At 40.6% G+C, this 16,767-nt stretch overlaps 2 protein-coding genes across 14 annotated transcripts in view; one reads left to right on the top strand and one right to left on the bottom strand.

Moving 5' to 3' along the window:
• Nucleotides 1-16,767, bottom strand: part of LOC108261189 (NACHT, LRR and PYD domains-containing protein 3) — a 264,701-nt gene that overhangs the window by 197,668 nt on the left and 50,266 nt on the right. The window contains exon 22 of one of the 5 annotated variants that reach the window (XM_053684418.1): nucleotides 11,412-11,493. The exons of the other annotated variants lie outside the window; for them this stretch is intronic. The gene's annotated coding sequence lies outside the window, so the exon portion shown is untranslated. Of the gene's footprint in view, nucleotides 1-11,411; nucleotides 11,494-16,767 lie in introns of those variants that run through there. 5 annotated transcript variants of the gene reach the window in all.
• The window catches only part of LOC108262263 (myotubularin-related protein 2-like), a 44,204-nt gene continuing 32,440 nt past the window's right edge, over nucleotides 5,004-16,767 (top strand). Inside the window, exons 1-5 of one of the 9 annotated variants that reach the window (XR_008397467.1) lie at nucleotides 5,004-5,232; nucleotides 8,973-9,065; nucleotides 9,714-10,283; nucleotides 10,411-10,585; nucleotides 11,105-11,471. Coding sequence is in view for 1 of the 9 variants with exons in the window: in XM_053684450.1 (XP_053540425.1) it covers nucleotides 8,609-8,655; nucleotides 8,810-9,065; nucleotides 10,170-10,283; nucleotides 10,411-10,449 (456 nt within the window). In the remaining 8 variants the exon portion in view is untranslated. Of the gene's footprint in view, nucleotides 5,233-5,285; nucleotides 8,656-8,696; nucleotides 9,066-9,713; nucleotides 10,284-10,410; nucleotides 10,586-11,104; nucleotides 12,325-16,767 lie in introns of those variants that run through there. The other 8 variants (XR_008397466.1, XR_008397465.1, XM_053684450.1 and 5 more) reach the window with 8 other exon arrangements.

Below are 16,767 nucleotides of genomic sequence, written 5' to 3'. Positions count from 1 at the left end.
AAGTTGTCCACGCTTCACTCTCACGCACTGGGGTGAGATCTACCATTTGATCTTGAAAATCTCCCTTAATGTCCAGGGAAGGGAAACCAGGCAGGTTATCCCTTTAAAGGGCTCGTGCCTTGTCCTCTGAAAGAGCTCTTGCCCAGATGTCAGACACTAGTCGCAACAGTCACAGCCCACCACATGTCTCCGAGTTCCAATGCGTCTTGATCGCCACGCCGATGAACAAGTATGCCTTGCACCATGATGCGCTGTAGGCTTCGAGCTGGGACCTCGTGGCGCAACGGAAGTGCGTCTGACTCCAGATCAGGAGGTTCAAATCACGTCGGGGTCATTCAATGTGCTCTTTTTCACACAGACCCATGATTTTCTGCGCAGTCTAATAAGGATGCTGTTATATGGACTCCAATCTCTATGATGACCACCCATGTCTTTGTCAACTTCATGCTAAAAGGTAACAAAGCTTAGGTAGCAACACTCTCACCTAGTAACCATTAGTAACTTGACAACCTGCTGAATGTTTAACCTTAGTTTGCCCATTTTGCTTGCTGAACAAAGCATGCTGGAAAGAGGCAACTTAGATGGTTTCACTGGACCTCTCAGAGGATCTGGAGGGTACTACAACACCCAAACAGGGACTTGAACCCTGGACCCTCAGATTAAAAGTCTGATGCTCTACCGACTGAGCTACCTGGGCTCGAGGAGAGAGAGAGAGCGCACTTTACCCTCGAGCTTGTAGGTCAGGCCTGTGGACGCTCTAGTTCTAATGACGCAATCTCCCTTTTTAAATACTCACCTGTAGATTTTCGGTGGAGATTTAAACTGTGTAATTCACCAAAACTTGGATCGGTCTAATCCCCGTACTCTGAATCAATCTGCAATGTCTAAAACATTTTCCGATTTTATGGGTCAGAACGGTCTCGTTGATCCCTGGAGATCCCGTAACTCTGCTCTTAAAAAGTTTTCTTTCTTCTCCCAGGTGCTATCCTATTGAAATCCTATTCGAGGATTGATTATTTTTTATAGACAGCACTCTTGATTCTTGTGTAGTTTCTTCTGACTATCTGGGTATTGTAATTTCTGACCATGCGATCATGAATTAGATATTCATCTTTCTATTTATAAACGTAGCCCACCGCCTTGGAGATTTAATTTTCTTCTTTTAGCAGACAGTGAATTCTGTGAGTTCATTTCTACTTCTATGGATGACTTTCTTTTCTTCAGTCAGAATGACTCCACCTCTTATTCATTGTTATGGGAGACACTTAAATCCTATATCAGAGGGCAGATTATTTCTTACTCCACTCTCTGTAATTTAAAGCGCACTGCTAGGGTTAATGAACTTACATCTGCGATCAGTAGTCTCGATCAAAGATGTACGTTGAACTCCTCTCCAGAACTTCTTAAACAGCGAATCGACTTACAGGCAGAATTCAATCTTATTTCGACTAAAGAGGCGGAACGCTTGTTGTTACGTACTCCTGGTTCATATTATGAACATGGCGACGAGCCGAGTCGTTTACTGGCACGTCAGCTACGGCGACAGGCCGCTTCCCGTCTCATACCTAGTGTTAAAAACACTCATAATATCGTCACTACAGAGCCCATGGAAATTAATGCTACTTTTAAATGGTTGTACTCTTCACCTTATAAATCTGAACTTCCTGCAGACGATACTAAAGTGAATGCATTTCTTCAAGACCTTTGTAACCCTGTTAGTGATTCGAATACTGCCATGCAACTGGACTCCCCACTCTCTTCAAGAAATTTGAATTCAGTTAAAACTATGCAATCTAACAAAGCTCCTGGCTCGGACGGGTTTCCAGTTGAATTTTTTAAAATGTTTATTGGAAAATTAGCTCCATTGCTTTTATCTGTGTTCAACGAATCCTTGGAATGTGTCTTTGCCTCTGACTCTGACACAAGCCACGATAGCTCTGCTTCTTAAGGAGGGTAAGGATCCAACCTCCTGTGGTTCTTATAGGCCGCTCTCTCTGCTTAATGCAGATGTAAAGGTGTTGGTGAAAGTAATGGCATCTCGTTTAGAGGACATTATCCCTTATATTATATGTGAAGAGCAGAAGGGTTTTATAAAGGGACGTCAGATGTTTTTCAATACCCGTACGCTCTTTAATATAATTTATTCAAAGCATTCGGCAGTGCTTCCTGAGATTGTGATTTCATTAGATGCTGAAAAAGCATTTGATAGGGTTGAGTGGGAGTATTTGTTTGCAGTCTTGAGGAAGTTCGGATTTGGGGATGAGTTTATTTATTGGATTAGCCTCCTTTACTCAACCCCTAATGCCAGGGTTCAGACAAACGATCTCGTCAAGGTTGTCCTTTATCCCCTCTGCTTTTTGCTGTCGCTATCGTACCTCTGTCTATCGCATTAAGATCTTCTCCCTTGTTTAAAGGAATAGTTCTATACAGTGTAGAATACAAATTGTCGCTATATGCTGATGATTTGTTATCGTATATTATATCGTACCTGTTGCCTCTATGCCAGCTGTCTTGGCTGTTCTGGAATCCTTCGGTGTTGTCTCTGGTTATAAATTAAATTTGGATAAAAGCGACTGTTTTCCTGTCAATACTGCAGCATTTTCTCTCCAACAGTCAGATTTACCGTTTCGATTTAGTCAGTAAGGGTTTAAATACCTAGGTATCAACGTGACACGTTCTCTATCTAATCTTTCATCAGCTAACTTCACTCCCCTTATCTCAAAGGTTAAATCTAACATTCAGATTGGGGTAACTTACCCCTTTCTCTAATTGTCAGGATCAATGTCGTCAAAATGAATATATTACCGAAGTTTCTTTTCTTGTTCCAGCAAGTGCCTCTTTCTCTGCCAAAATCATTCTTCGATTTATTGGATAAGATAATTAGTACTTTTATTTGGGGAGGGAAGCCACCAAGGGTTAGTAAATTATTGCAGAAATGTAGACTTAGTGGAGGACTTGCATTACCCAATTTTCAATTCTATTACTGGGCTGCGCACATCCATAAACTCTGCTACTGGGTTAAATCTCCTGGATCTTCTTGGTCTAAATTGGAACTATTGTCGTGTAGGGAATCCTCTTTACCTGCTTTACTTTACTCCTCTTTACCTACAAAACTCTCCCTATATACTGATAATCTAGTTGTCCTCAACACTTATGACTTGGTATCAGTTTAGACGGCGCTTTAAATTTGTAGGTGCATCCTCTTTGTGTCCTTTAGTCAACAACCATCTATTTCCTCCATCGTGTTTGGACTCCACATTCTCAGTGTGGGATGACAAGGGTATTGAACAAGTTAGAAATCTGTATCACGATGGTGTGTTTGATAGCTTTGCCAATCTGGCATACACTTATGACCTCCCTGTGACTCATTTTTTTCGGTATTTTCAAATTCGGAATTTCGTTTCTAGATGTTTTCCTGATTTCCCCTCTGCGCCTCCTGAACAGGCTTGGGAAAGCTTGTTTTCAAACAATCCACATCAGAGAGGAATGATTTCTAGGATTTATGATTTCATTCTGGCGTTAGGTAGTGAGTCGTGTAACAAAGTTAGGAATGCGTGGGAAACGGAGTTAGGAGTACAGATAAGTGAGGGGTGTTGGGAACGTGCTATAGGGAGGGTACAGTCTACCACTTCCTGTGCTCGTCTTGGACTCATCCAGTTCAAAGTTTTACACAGAGTCCATCTGTCCAAGTCGAGACTTTCTGTGATGTATCCGGACGTAGAGGACAAGTGTGATAAATGCCATGGCTCTCCCTGTCATCTTGGCCATAGGTTTTTCTTCTGTGCTGATCTCCATGGTTTTTGGACTGTTTTTTTACCATCATGTCCACTATTCTCAGGGTAGATTTAAATCCTTGTCCATTGATTGCTGTATTTGGGATTCCTGATGCCTCAGTTCCATTGAGCTTGATACAAAAGGATGTTTTTGCTTTCACATCCCTTATAGCAAGACGTTCCCTACTGTTGCAGTGGAAGTCTGCTAAATACCCATCTATCTCCCAGAGGCTAAAGGGCGTGATGTTTTTTCTGAAACTCGAGAAAATAAGATATAGGATGAATGGTTGTACGGACAAGTTTTTTTTATAAAGGGCATCCCTTTATTGTATACTTTATGGAGTTAGACACTTCCCACTTAAATTTTTGTGCCTGTTGTTGAATTTTACAATATCTTTATAACCAGCGACAGTTATTGGGTATCCATGATGAGGCGGGGGGCGGGTTTTCTGCATTTTTAATTTTGTTTTCTTTTGTTAGTGAAAAAAGAAAAACCTGTGAATGTTTACTGCTGTGTGTTGCTCAATTTGTTTTCCTTGGGAAAGGGAGGGGAGGAGAGAAGAGAAAAGGTGATGTTCAGCTGACATGTAGACGTGTTCAGGAGAAATGTTCAATAAAAATGAAACTGGAAAGAAAAAAGTAGTTTAAAATAAACTTTAATTTCCATAAGTTAGGTGGTTAGATCTGGAATTTTGTCTGAAGTAAATCAGACACACAGATAAAGTAGTGTGATAAGATTTAGGAATGATCACGGTGATCAAACTGGCTGGAATTACCTGTGCAATAAACAGTTACAGTGAGGGGAAAAAAGTATTTGATCCCCTGCTGATTTTGTACGTTTGCCCACTGACAAAGAAATGATCCGTCTATAACTTTAATGGTAGATTTATTTGAACAGTGAGAGACAGAATAACAACAAAAAAATCCAGAAAAACGCACGTCAAAAATGTTATAAATTAATTTGCATTTTAATGAGGTAAAAGTATTTGACCCCCTCTCAATCAGAAAGATTTCTGGCTCCCAGGTGTCTTTTATTTTTTAATTTTTGACATGCGTTTTTCTGGATTTTTTTTTGTTATTCTGTCTCTCACTGTTCAAATAAATCTACCATTAAAATTATAGACGGATCATTTCTTTGTCAGTGGGCAAACGTACAAAATCAGCATGGGAACAAATACTTTTTTCCCTCACTGTATAATGCACACCTTCGAGCCAATCAGAATCCAGTATTCACACTGACCGTGGTATAAGTGTAATTAATGCTTAAGATTCATAATGACTGTACGATATGTGTTGCTTTATTCCAAAGCTGCAGTTCATAGAAACCTCCTCACGGCTAAAGCTGCAGAGATGGAGGTCGAGGGGACCATGAAGAGGCGGCTCCAGCTGGCATCAGAGCGAGAGTGTGGGCGCAAGAGCAGACTTTTGATAAAGGAGGGTATTTACACTGTTTTAACTGGTGTGTTTTTTGCGCTATTTATTAATTTGTTAAAATGTTCATATTATATATTTCATATATTTTTAATTGTTTATAAAAGTCCTTGCTGTTTTTAAGTGGCTGAATTAGTGTGTGTGCACGCGTGTGTGTGTGCGCGCGTGTGTGTTGGTAGCTGGGTGGGTATATAGTTCTGGTCGGAAGTTGACATACCCATTGCAGGAGAAAGAGACCCTGTGTAATCTGTTTAAACGACTTTTACACATGTTTTGCAGAGAGATCATTTTCACCTTGCTGTTTGGGTCTCTGTCCCACACTGTTACAGTGCAGTATTGAGAGCACGAGGGAGATCGATTTTCTATCAGAAACAGTAACTATATAAAATGGACGTCAACACGCACCACTCTGTGAGGTCATTTCTCGCTCTCAACAGAGTAGTTGTGATTGTTTAGTGTTTACGACAGGGCCAAAACATTCAAGGCCATGGTGTATTTTGACTGTTCCTGTAGCATAATCTCACCAAACTGTGTGTACACGAGTCCACAGACACGGAGTCTATTCACAGCTCCATGCTGTGTAGATGTTCTGCTCATCCTCACTGTACCGTAAAGATCAGAACCTCACATCTGTAACCTTGTAGCTTTCCTTAATCAACACGACTGCAACCAAGCTTGTGTATCACTACTATTTTTAGATCTCCGCCTCTCAAAAGTATTGGCGCCCTGCGCGTCCGCCTCTCAAATCTGTTGGCGCCCTATGCGTCCGGCTGTCAAATCTATTGGCGCCCTATGCGTCCGGCTCTCAAAACTATTGGCGCCCTTCACGGGCAGTTCTCAAAAGTATTGGCACCCGATCTGAATTTTGCCACGGCAAGCACCACTCACATTTTCTTCAGGAAATGTACCTTAAAATAATAAAAAGTCTCACTAGGTTGTGTGTCGAGATAAACGTGAAAACATCTTGAGCTTGTGTTCACCACAGACCTTATTTCCGGCATTTAACCCAAAACCCCATTGACGGAAGTGCTAATACGCTGAATCGTTTCTGGGTTTCACGACTCATTCCTGCAGCACTCTGTAAGACGGGCTGTTGTTATCAAACCATCGAAGTAAGATAAGCGGCTTTGGTAATGATTCTTTAAATGAACCGATTCAGAATCCTCTTCTTGAATCGTTTGAGTCGTTCTCACTCGGTCAGGGTTGCACGTGTGGGTTGCTTTTCCTGCACGTGTTCACAGACCGTAAATCCCGACCCCACGGTAGACACTCGACAGAAATTTCATACTAAAGTAAGTATTTTATATTTTCTGGGTCTAAACAGAGCAGAAGTATTGCTAACGTGTTGTACAGATTCTATTGGACTGGTGAACTGTGTGGATTTGTATATTTAACCCAGTTTAATATGGCCTGCTTTGTTCAGTCAGAGACAAGTAAATCTGTTCTAATGTTCATTTATTTTCCATAGATAAAACAAATGTTTGCTTACACATGAATACGTACTTTATGCCTTCAGAATGGTGGAGATTTGACTCTTAACTATGGGAGGTGGGGGGTACTATAAAATGCACAGTTCTGAGACACTATATACCTATACTGTGAAATCAGTACATGTGTGTTTAGAATGATTATAGCTTTTGGAAAAGAAAAAAAAACTATTCTTGAATCTATTAGTCCTTGTTCTGATGCACCTGTAACGTCTCCCTGAGGGCAACAGATCAGAGCCAGGGTGAGAGCTGTCCTCAATGATGGTTTTTCCTCTGCTGAGGCAACGGGGGGTATAAATATCCATCAGGGAGGTGTTGTGGATAAAAAATGTCATAAAATAAACATAAGGGAGACCTAGCATCCAGCAAAGGGGAGAAGAAGAAAAGATGGGCACCTAGACACATAGAAGCGGGATTAGGCGGACATTGACAAATTGGAATTACACTTTAAAGATCTTTAAGAGCAGTAGTAGTCAAAAAAGTCAAAAAGAGGTATACGAGCTGAGCTGAGGAGTGCTAATACACACACACACGCGCTCGTACAGTCAAGGGCGGGCAAGTAGACACAACATACACACACATGAATAACTTTAATAATCTTATTGTAATAGAGAAACTCTCTATAAAAAAACAGAATAGTAGGATATGCAGGACAGTATGGAGGATATGCAGGAGCTTAAGCTCATCACTTCTGAGAATTCTCATCGGTGTGGATCTCGTGTGGTGGAACGGAACAATAAATCTGGACCCTTGCTTCTTCTCACTCACGGCTGGTGTCTTTTTTTCTATCTCCAACTGGGCTCAGAGGTAGATGTGAGTGTTGGCTTCTATGTTGAATTTTAAGTGTTTTTGGGTAATGGGCTATATTTGAGCCAACAGAGGGGAGAGGTAATAAATAAACTTATAAATGTGATTACTTGATGGCCGTAGACAAAACTCTATACATGTGAAATGTTTTGTTGAAGTTCAGATGAAACTCTGATGTACAGAATCTTCAACAGAGTTCTGCAGAAAGATTTTGAATGCCTGTCATTCACCAGAACAAATTTGCAGTTGAACAGTCTGTCTAAAAGAAAAAATCTAAACACACAATATAAAATTCCTGCAGTGTGAATAAAGCCTTTGTATTTCTTTTAGCAAACATGTCTAAGTACTCTCGGTTCAATGTACACAATTTACCCCATTTAAATGCATTTTGGAAATTGTTCCACATGGCCTTAAAGTGTGAATATTCACTGTATGCCAAATAAGTAATCAAAGAATGGAATGGATTTTTTCTTCTCTAATGGACCATTAATCACAATTATAAAAGATGATGCATCAGGTACAAAGTATCAGGGTTTTTCCCCCCTCTTTTTCCCACAATAGTTGCATGATTTTTGCTACACCCTTTCCACCGTGTGTGTGTGTGTGTGTGTGTGTGTGTGTGTGTGTGTGTGTGTGCGCGCGCTACCAATCACTTTGAGGTAAAAATATTTTAAGGCAGCCACTTTCACCTTCCTACAACAATTGGTGACTGGTCTGAGGTGAAGCTTCTTGTCATGTTACTGTGGTCATGGATCACATTGTGGGGATCTCTGTAATGTAACCGTTTCTGTAATTATCCTTACTTGCCTTTGCGCTTTTGTGCTTCTGTGTCTTCTGTTGGTGCTTTATTCTGCTTTTTAGGGCCCGAGCACCGCTGCTGCAAAGCCCTATTGGATCTGCTGTTTATTATTGGGGCAGAGCACCGAAGGTGCAGCGCTTCCGGTGACCACCGGAGGGCGCATGCACCGGAGGTGCAGGGCCCTATTGATTTTCTGGTGTTTATTGTTTATTTCATGCATTCTTGTCGTTTGTAAGGACCTAAACATGGCTGAAAACTCCCAAAACTCGGTAGACGCGCCAGCACCAGTGAAAATGTAACTTAAATTGGGCATGGGCATGGTCGAGGAGCTCCTTAGCACCCCTGAATGCAGACAAAGGTCGGGATGAAGTTGCTCCGATGTGCACGATTTACCATATATATATATATATATATATATATATATATATATATATATATAATTAGATAGATATGGGGTAATAAAGTGTAAAATATAGATAATTCACAATAATTTAATATCAGATATCAGTTAGATTCAGCTTCGGACACAAGTTCCAGGTACTGATCGAGAAGGAGTGGATCAGCTTCGGACACAAGCTGGCCTCGGTGCGTATGAGCAGTGAGGGCGTGGTTGTGTGTGGGCGCGTGAACGCATGTATATTTAACCCCATCTTTCTCTCTCTGTGTGTTTCTCAGCGTGTCGGCTTTGGAGATGAGAATCACGCCAACTCGGAACGATCCCCTCTCTTTGTGCAGTTCATCGACTGTGTGTGGCAGATGATGAGACAGGTCAGCTACTGATGCTTTACACCACAACACTGTTGAATTCTCCAATCTGATTGGTCAGAAGGCGTTGGAGACATTTCTGTAACAGCAAGATTCTGATTGCAGCTGCAAGGGAAATTACAGCTTTATAGTGATGTGCTCGTTCTCGTTTCTATAGTAACAGCTCATTCACAGGGTCTAGTATGGCGTACGCAATACATATTCTAAGCTTAATCGTAAACATATTATAAACATGTCACTTAAATAAAAAGACGTATGATCATTGTGATCTAGTTAAGATTTATAAGTTATCTATTTATGGAAGTTTTATGGAAGTAGTCTCCAGTGTCACGGCAGAGAGGGCATTGCACTTTCCAGTTTCTCAGTAACATTGCAAGTTTTATTAATTTCAAGAGTTAGGGGGAAAAAGAGAGGCTTGTGAGGGAACTATTGTTTTATTTTAATGTTATAAAGCAAGAGATCATAATGAGAACTAACTCTCTTTTCCAGGACATTCCAAATTGTTCTTTGGCTATGCCCCATGTTTGTGCAATATTTCAGACCGGTTTTTCCTCTTTTCGCAGCTTCAAAATGGCTTGCTTTTCTCCCATAGACAGCTCTCTGGTCTTCATGTCAGTTTATTCTTTTTAACAACAAATGCTGTCTCCACAGGTGAAACCCAGGGCTCAAACCAAGAGAAGACATTCAGAGCTATTCATTCTTTAAAGTCCATTTAACGAGGTACACCTGGCCAGCAAGAAAAAAACATCAGTCACTCGTTCCAGTATTTTTGAACAGTTAATGAATAGGATGGCTTCAAAAAAGCTGCCATATTTTAAGCTGTGTAACACGTCTAGATGTAAATATGAGGAAATGAAAGCTGAAATTCTGATCTATCGTCTCATATTCGTCTTTTATCTCAAACCCAAATGTCTTCAGTATACAGCAAAAGCAAGTGAATTGGCCTTGATGTTCCAATACTTTTGAAGAGGACTCTAATTGTAAGAATTAAATATAATTTCCGTACTGAACAAAGACTGATTATCTGTTCAGGCGTTATTGTGCAGATCCACATTTAAGCATCTTACTATACACTGTTAAACCCAGTGTTTGTGTTCTTTCTTTCAGTTTCCTTCTGCTTCTGAGTTCAAAGAGCTTTTTCTCATCCCCATCCTGGATCGCCCCTACAGCTACCTGTTTGGTACATTCCTCTACAGCAGTGAGCAGGAGAGAATGGAAAAGGTACGCTCCACATTTCTCCACTAATGGGCGGAGGTTTTCCAGCCTGTCTGATTTTTCTGAATGGAAATGAATTTGTCTAAGTGTCTTATGACTTCTCTCTCTGTCTCTCTCTCTCTTTTGTTTTTAGGAAGTACAGGGTAAAACGGTCACTGTGGTCCTACGTTAACAGTCAGCCGGAGGACTTCACTAATCCGTTCTATGTGGACTGTAAAAACCAGGTGCTGTATCCACTGGCCAGTCTCACACATCTGGAGCTCTGGGTGGGTTATTATGTGTGCTGGAACCCACGCATGAGACCTCAGGTGCTTATACTGCAAACCACACTCTATGAAATTCTGGGGAAATGCTCAAAAATAGTGTTTCCAATATATACCAAAATACCTAGTTACTTGTATAACTGAACAGTGTCACTTCAAACACATGATGAATGTCACTTTTTATTACTAGGTGTTTCTGGGTTTTAACACCAAGTTTGCTTTAAAAAAACAAAACCATTTCTATCAGCGCAAAGCTAAAAAAACACAAAAGCTGGAGTAATGGGTCGGTAAGCATAAAAAGTGCCGTACACAGTGGAACTGGACACACGAGGATCTCTGACACTGTTGACACTTCAGTGGTTCCATTTTCAGTTCTAGTTTGTAGGTACAGGTTTCAGTCTTCAACAACATTGTAGTTTTCTTTTTAAAATGCACTCCTTGGTTGTGCTCACTGCATTACAAACTCAAATCCAACATTGTGAGATTATTTTTTTTAAGTGTGTTGAAATGGAGTTTTCTTGTGATTCCTCTATATTCCTGTATATTTCATGATTGGCTGGTTAGAAAACTACATGAACGTACAGGTGTTCCTAATAAAGTGGACGGTGAGTGAACATGACGTGGCTGAAACGATTTCCAAAACACTTCAGGAGCAGCTAGCGATAAAGATTAAGGTTACACCGGCTTTATGACTGATCTTTTAATAATGATACATAAATAAATAGAAAGCGAATGGAATGATTTAGAAAATCGGTGTCCCAGAACGAAACTGATGTTTGTGTGCTTTGTTGATTATGTAGATGCCGCTCCATCAGAATCTGAGAGAGTTATTGTTTTTGCGTGAAGAACGTGGAGGAGCTCCAGAGAGAGGCCACGTCATCCTGCTCCATCTCCTCATCCTCGGAGCATACTTCTCACTCCTCACATAGTGGTACACCACTTCACACTGCTGTCTAAATACACACGCGCACACACACACACATACATACATTTAAGAGCACACACTGTCTTTACTCAATGAATACACTCGGGCACAAGTAGGGAGTGGATGAGTATGAAGCGGGCACACACACACACACACACACACACATTCCTGTTTGCAATTTTTTTAACTATAGAGAAGTAACCTAGTGTCACATTTTATAAATCCTTAATACTTAAAAATGGATCTTGGATCAATGAGGTTTTCTACTGTTCTCAAGGCTTGGCATGCTGTGCATCCCGAGATGCTTTTCTGCTCACCATGTATGTAAAGAGAGGTTATTTGATGTTACCATGGCCGTCCTATTAACTTGACCCAGTCTGGCCATTCTCCTTTCGCCAACAACGTGTTTCCACCCCGAGAACTGCCACTTACCGGATGTTTTTCAGACAAGTGTGTGTGTGTGTGTGTGTGTGTGTGTGTGTGTGTGTGTGTGTGTGTGGAAATCCTAGGAGAGCCGCAGTTTCTGGAATACTCAAACCAGACCACTTAGAATCTACAACCATGCCACAGATAAAATAACTGGATTACATTCTGGTGTTTGATGTGAATATTGACTGAAGCTCTTCATCTGATCCTGCTTGATGTTGTACATTGTGGTGTTGCCATATGATTGGCTGATTTGGATAATTGTATGAATGAGCACATGTACAAGTGATCAGTGAGCACATCCATCTACCATAGAGGTATTTTGGGGCAATACTTGACAATGTACCTGACTTTGTTAGATTTGTGGCCAAGTTGAAGAAGCTTTTGACAGCCGAATGGAAAAAAATTAATAAAACAATTCAAGACAAATTCACTTTCAGTCTTGTTTTTTGTTTTGTTTTTTTCCCCCTTCATGTTAATCTCTTTCTACAGAACCCGTCCAAACTTCATACGTCAATGCAGTAAGCAAGATAAACTGTCTACAGCTGAAGAATCTAAGCATGCATCTGTTTTCACCCTTATAGAAAAAGTTTTGCAGTTCCTATCTGAAAGACACCAAGAACCCAGATGTCCTTAGAAACTAAATGTACCCTCCAACTCGTGGCCTTTTCAGTAACTCGATTCCCAGACGTCGCCACACTGATCACAGTGCATCCTTCAAATCCACCGTGCAACGGAAATGGACCAGTCGATTTAAACGGATTGTTGAAAATGTACGTTGTTCAAGGCATTTGTGAATTTGAAATTTCGCTACAAACAGAGTCTGAACAGTCGCCAGAATCTGAGGCAAAAACACACGAAGGAATGAGATCACGTCGTCATTGCCTCGTCTCTGGTGTTCTACATTTTTGACGAAAGTAACACCAGAGATGCTGCGTTAAAATGGTCAAGAAAATTACACCAGAGTAAAAAAATCCCATTGGGTGAGATTATAAACATCGACTGAAACTCTCGATAGGACATTGTTGGAGAGTTGCATACGAGCGGACATTCAACAATATTTAGTAGAAGCCTTGTGGATGTTTTTGTCTGTGTTCGTCTGTAATATACTGGACTGTCCTACCAAGAGTTCGACCACATGCACATTCAACTGAAGCTCATACAGTCAGCATACTGAACTCTCCTTTTTGCCATAGTGTGGCAGCTTAACAGGATAAGGCCTCAGAAGTCAAGCACCAGCAGCTTGTGGCTAAAAAAACTGCAGCAGAATTGAGCTCGGCTAGGAGGTGACTGGTGACGGAAAAAGCCGGGGAACCCCGGAAAGGAAAACAGGGCTGTGTTCCAAATCTTTTATTGCCTCCTCTTCAAACTCCAAAAACCTCTGGGCCCTACAGCTAAATCCAGAGCTGAGGAAAACAACCGTTCAACTAAGAAGGCCTTCTCAAACACAATGTTTGAGCGAAGGGAGGAAATGATCAAACACAGATCAATTGGAACACAGCCCATACAGCAAAACCGTAAAAAGGTGCCATAGAGTGTAAATGATTCAAAAAGACCCAAATCTAAGCCCAAACACTTCATATGACCATTGATATGACTGCTAACGAAATCTATTGTACTATAGCTACACTGCTACAAGTGTACATAAAGATACACCGATACAACCAGTTGAACATGAATAACACGCAAAGCACATTTCACAAATCACAAATTCCCTAATAAAGGAAAAAGACGTTTGTGCTAACATGTAAGACTCGAGTTTCTACATCTTCCAAACAAGTACACGTGAGCGTCTTCATTACTGTAAGCTCGGCTCTGAAAATCTGCTACCACTGTTGTACCAGTAAACACACACACACAGAGCAAGTTAGCAAAGATCGGTCAACAAGGTTTCTTCAACACAACCACCTTTTGATACACGTACGCTCACTTCATATTGTCAGTCCCTTTTTAAAAGTGAATTAAACCATGAGCAGCTATCTTCTCAAAAGTCCGGTCAATTTCAGAGTACAAAAAAACTGCCTATATACACAACAATTCAGTCCCACGGCTCTGAAAGAAATGCAGAGCACAAATGTACAAATCACTGCAGTAGGCAATTTCTATTTTTCTTACATGTGAAAAGGTTGCTTGTAAAAAGATGATAAATCTTCACTGGGAATTACTTTAAGGTCATCAACAATTAATTTATAAATCAGGGGAGCCTGGCTCTGGTCCTGAATTCCTGTGATCATGCACAGTGTGATGATTTCTCATCTAACACTCCTACCTAATGACCCGAGGACTTAAATCGGGTGTGATTCAGGAAAATTCCCAAACTGTACTGGACTGTAGTCTTACAGGACCACAGTAAGGCTTCCCCGCTCTAAAGTGTTTACTATAGAAATATTTATTTGAACATGATGTGGATAATCTAATCACAGACTCTGGATTAACGGTGCACACAGCGATGCTTTCACACAAAAGTGTGATGGACACTAAAAAGCTGGAGCAACACTAATGCATGAATAGTTTGTCTCAGAGTTTGTACTTTCAGTTAGAAACACATTAAACCTCTGCACAGTTTCCAACTTCATATGAATAATATTGTAAACAGTCGTATTAGTGAGAATGAGGACAAACAGTTAAATATTCACAGAAAGTTTGACTTAGTCACAAAGCAGATGTCCCTCCCCTCCCCCCACTGAGAGCATGTATGCGTTGAGCAGTGCTCCCTCTTCAGGCTGGGAGATGTATCACAGGTTACACCACGTTGTCTTCTGTGGGCGGCTCAGCATTAGGGGGCTGGAGGAGAGTTTGTTGAACTGTAAAATGACATTTTCACTTAGGGGTGTACTCACTTTTGTTGCCAGCGGTTTAGACATTAATGGCTGTGTGTCGAGTTATTTTGAGGGGACAGCAAATTTACACTGTTCCACAAGCTGTACACTTTACATTGTAGCACAGTGTCATTTCTTCAGTGTTGTCACATGAAAAGATATCATCAAATAGTACCATAGCAGGCTGAGATACTCACATCAACAAAGGTCAAGCGTGGAAAGTTTTCAAATCGGTCTTATCAGTGTTTTTTTGCTCGCTCATTCACACTTTGCACTATGGTTACGATAACAGTCTATCCTTCTGCCCAACATGGATAAAACTGGCCACGTCAGCCATTTTGACAGCCTGTGGTGTTGTCTGGTTAAAAATGTGTGTAAGTTTATATTCTAGATTATATTTGTAGTACATCTCCTTGCACATGCACTTTTTCCCCTTAATAGTACAGGGACATACTTGTGCATGAAAAGCAGATAGAACAGTATAATCAAAAAGAGTGCGAAGAAGGGGAAAAAAGTAGAATACTCATGATCCCGCCCTCCTTTAAGCCAACCAATGAAAGCAAAGCTCGTTATCAAACAAATTCAAGGTCTACAAAATAACCTGTTGGGAGAACACCACATATAAACACTACACCTTAAAGTGACTAACATCCTATATAAGGTTTGCATAATTATTAGCTTCTCCAATTCAGGAAAATGGGCCAAAAAAAAAAGGTCAGAAATTGTAAAATGCCTATCAGGGGGCTGCAGCACACTGACGATCGCAAAATTATTGAGGTGTGACCTCCCAACAAAAATGCTTACTGTTGTCATTCATTACTGTATCGGCACACTTGCAGTGTAAATTCTGTTGTTTATTATAACGGAAGTGATGTGTTAGTAATGAGGCCGCGTTGCGATCACGCGTGGTGTAGACGCGCTGATACAGAGTGTAGAGCGAGTAAGATCTGTAATGTCTAATTCAAACACAAAATTTTATATTTATTTTATAGTATTTATCCATTATTTTCATGGCTGCACAAAAAGCACTGAATTAAACTACAGTCCTAATTAATAATATACATTCTGGTGTGTGTGTGTGTGTGTATTGGGTTCTTTTCTGTTTTGGACAAACACTTGTGTAAAGTTTTAGTCTGAAGTAACACTCAGTTTGTGGATTTTATTTCAAATAAGATGAAATGGTACTGAAAGTTTGCCCCGACCCCATCCGATTAATCAAAAAAATAATCGGCCAACTAATCGATTATGAAAATAATGGTTAGTTGCAGCCCTAATAATTATTAATGAATGAATCATCCCCACTCCTTCCTCCAAGTGGATTTACCATATATTGTGTATGAGTATGGTTCATGTAGACTAGTTTACCTCACAGCTCCATGTTCCCTGATTCGATCCTGAGCTCAGGATACTGTTTATGTGGAACTGCAGTTTCTCCCTGCGTCTGTGCAGGATTCCTCCAGGTTTTCTCCCACCACACATAGACCTACTGGTTGGTGGATCTCCTATGCTATCTTGCCCCAGGGTGTGAATGAGTCTGTGATTCTGTGTCTGTGTGTGTCCGTGGTCTCCTGTGATGGACTGATGTAAGATATATTCTTGCCTCCTGCCCATTAATCCTGGATAAACTCTGGATCCTCCTCGACGCTGAGCAGGATGAAGTGGTTACTGATGATAAATAAATGAGCAAAGTTGACAAACTGCATCTGCTTTTTACTTGTATCTACTCTATGGGTCAATATCGTACACTCATATAATTGTCAGATTATTAGAAATCCATGGCTTCAATATGTGAAGGGGAAAATATTGTTAATATAAAATGATATCTAATTCCTTTAATGCAAATAGGTTGAGTACAAAGCCACCTACTAAGCCACTGCAGTGGAACTGCATGATAGAAGTAACAACTTCATTCATGTCATGTTCTGCGAAGGGATTACTACACACCTTTGTAAGATATATTCAGTTTCTTGTCTATTTCTGACATGGAACAGCCTTAATTTCTCAAAACAACAATAGACTGATGAGTTTCTGAAGAAAGCTGTTTCTTTCTGGCCATT

The sequence above is a fragment of the Ictalurus punctatus genome, chromosome 12 (assembly GCF_001660625.3).
Source record: "Ictalurus punctatus breed USDA103 chromosome 12, Coco_2.0, whole genome shotgun sequence".
Taxonomy (NCBI): Eukaryota; Metazoa; Chordata; class Actinopteri; order Siluriformes; family Ictaluridae; genus Ictalurus; species Ictalurus punctatus.
This window is presented reverse-complemented; position numbering and strand designations above follow the sequence as displayed.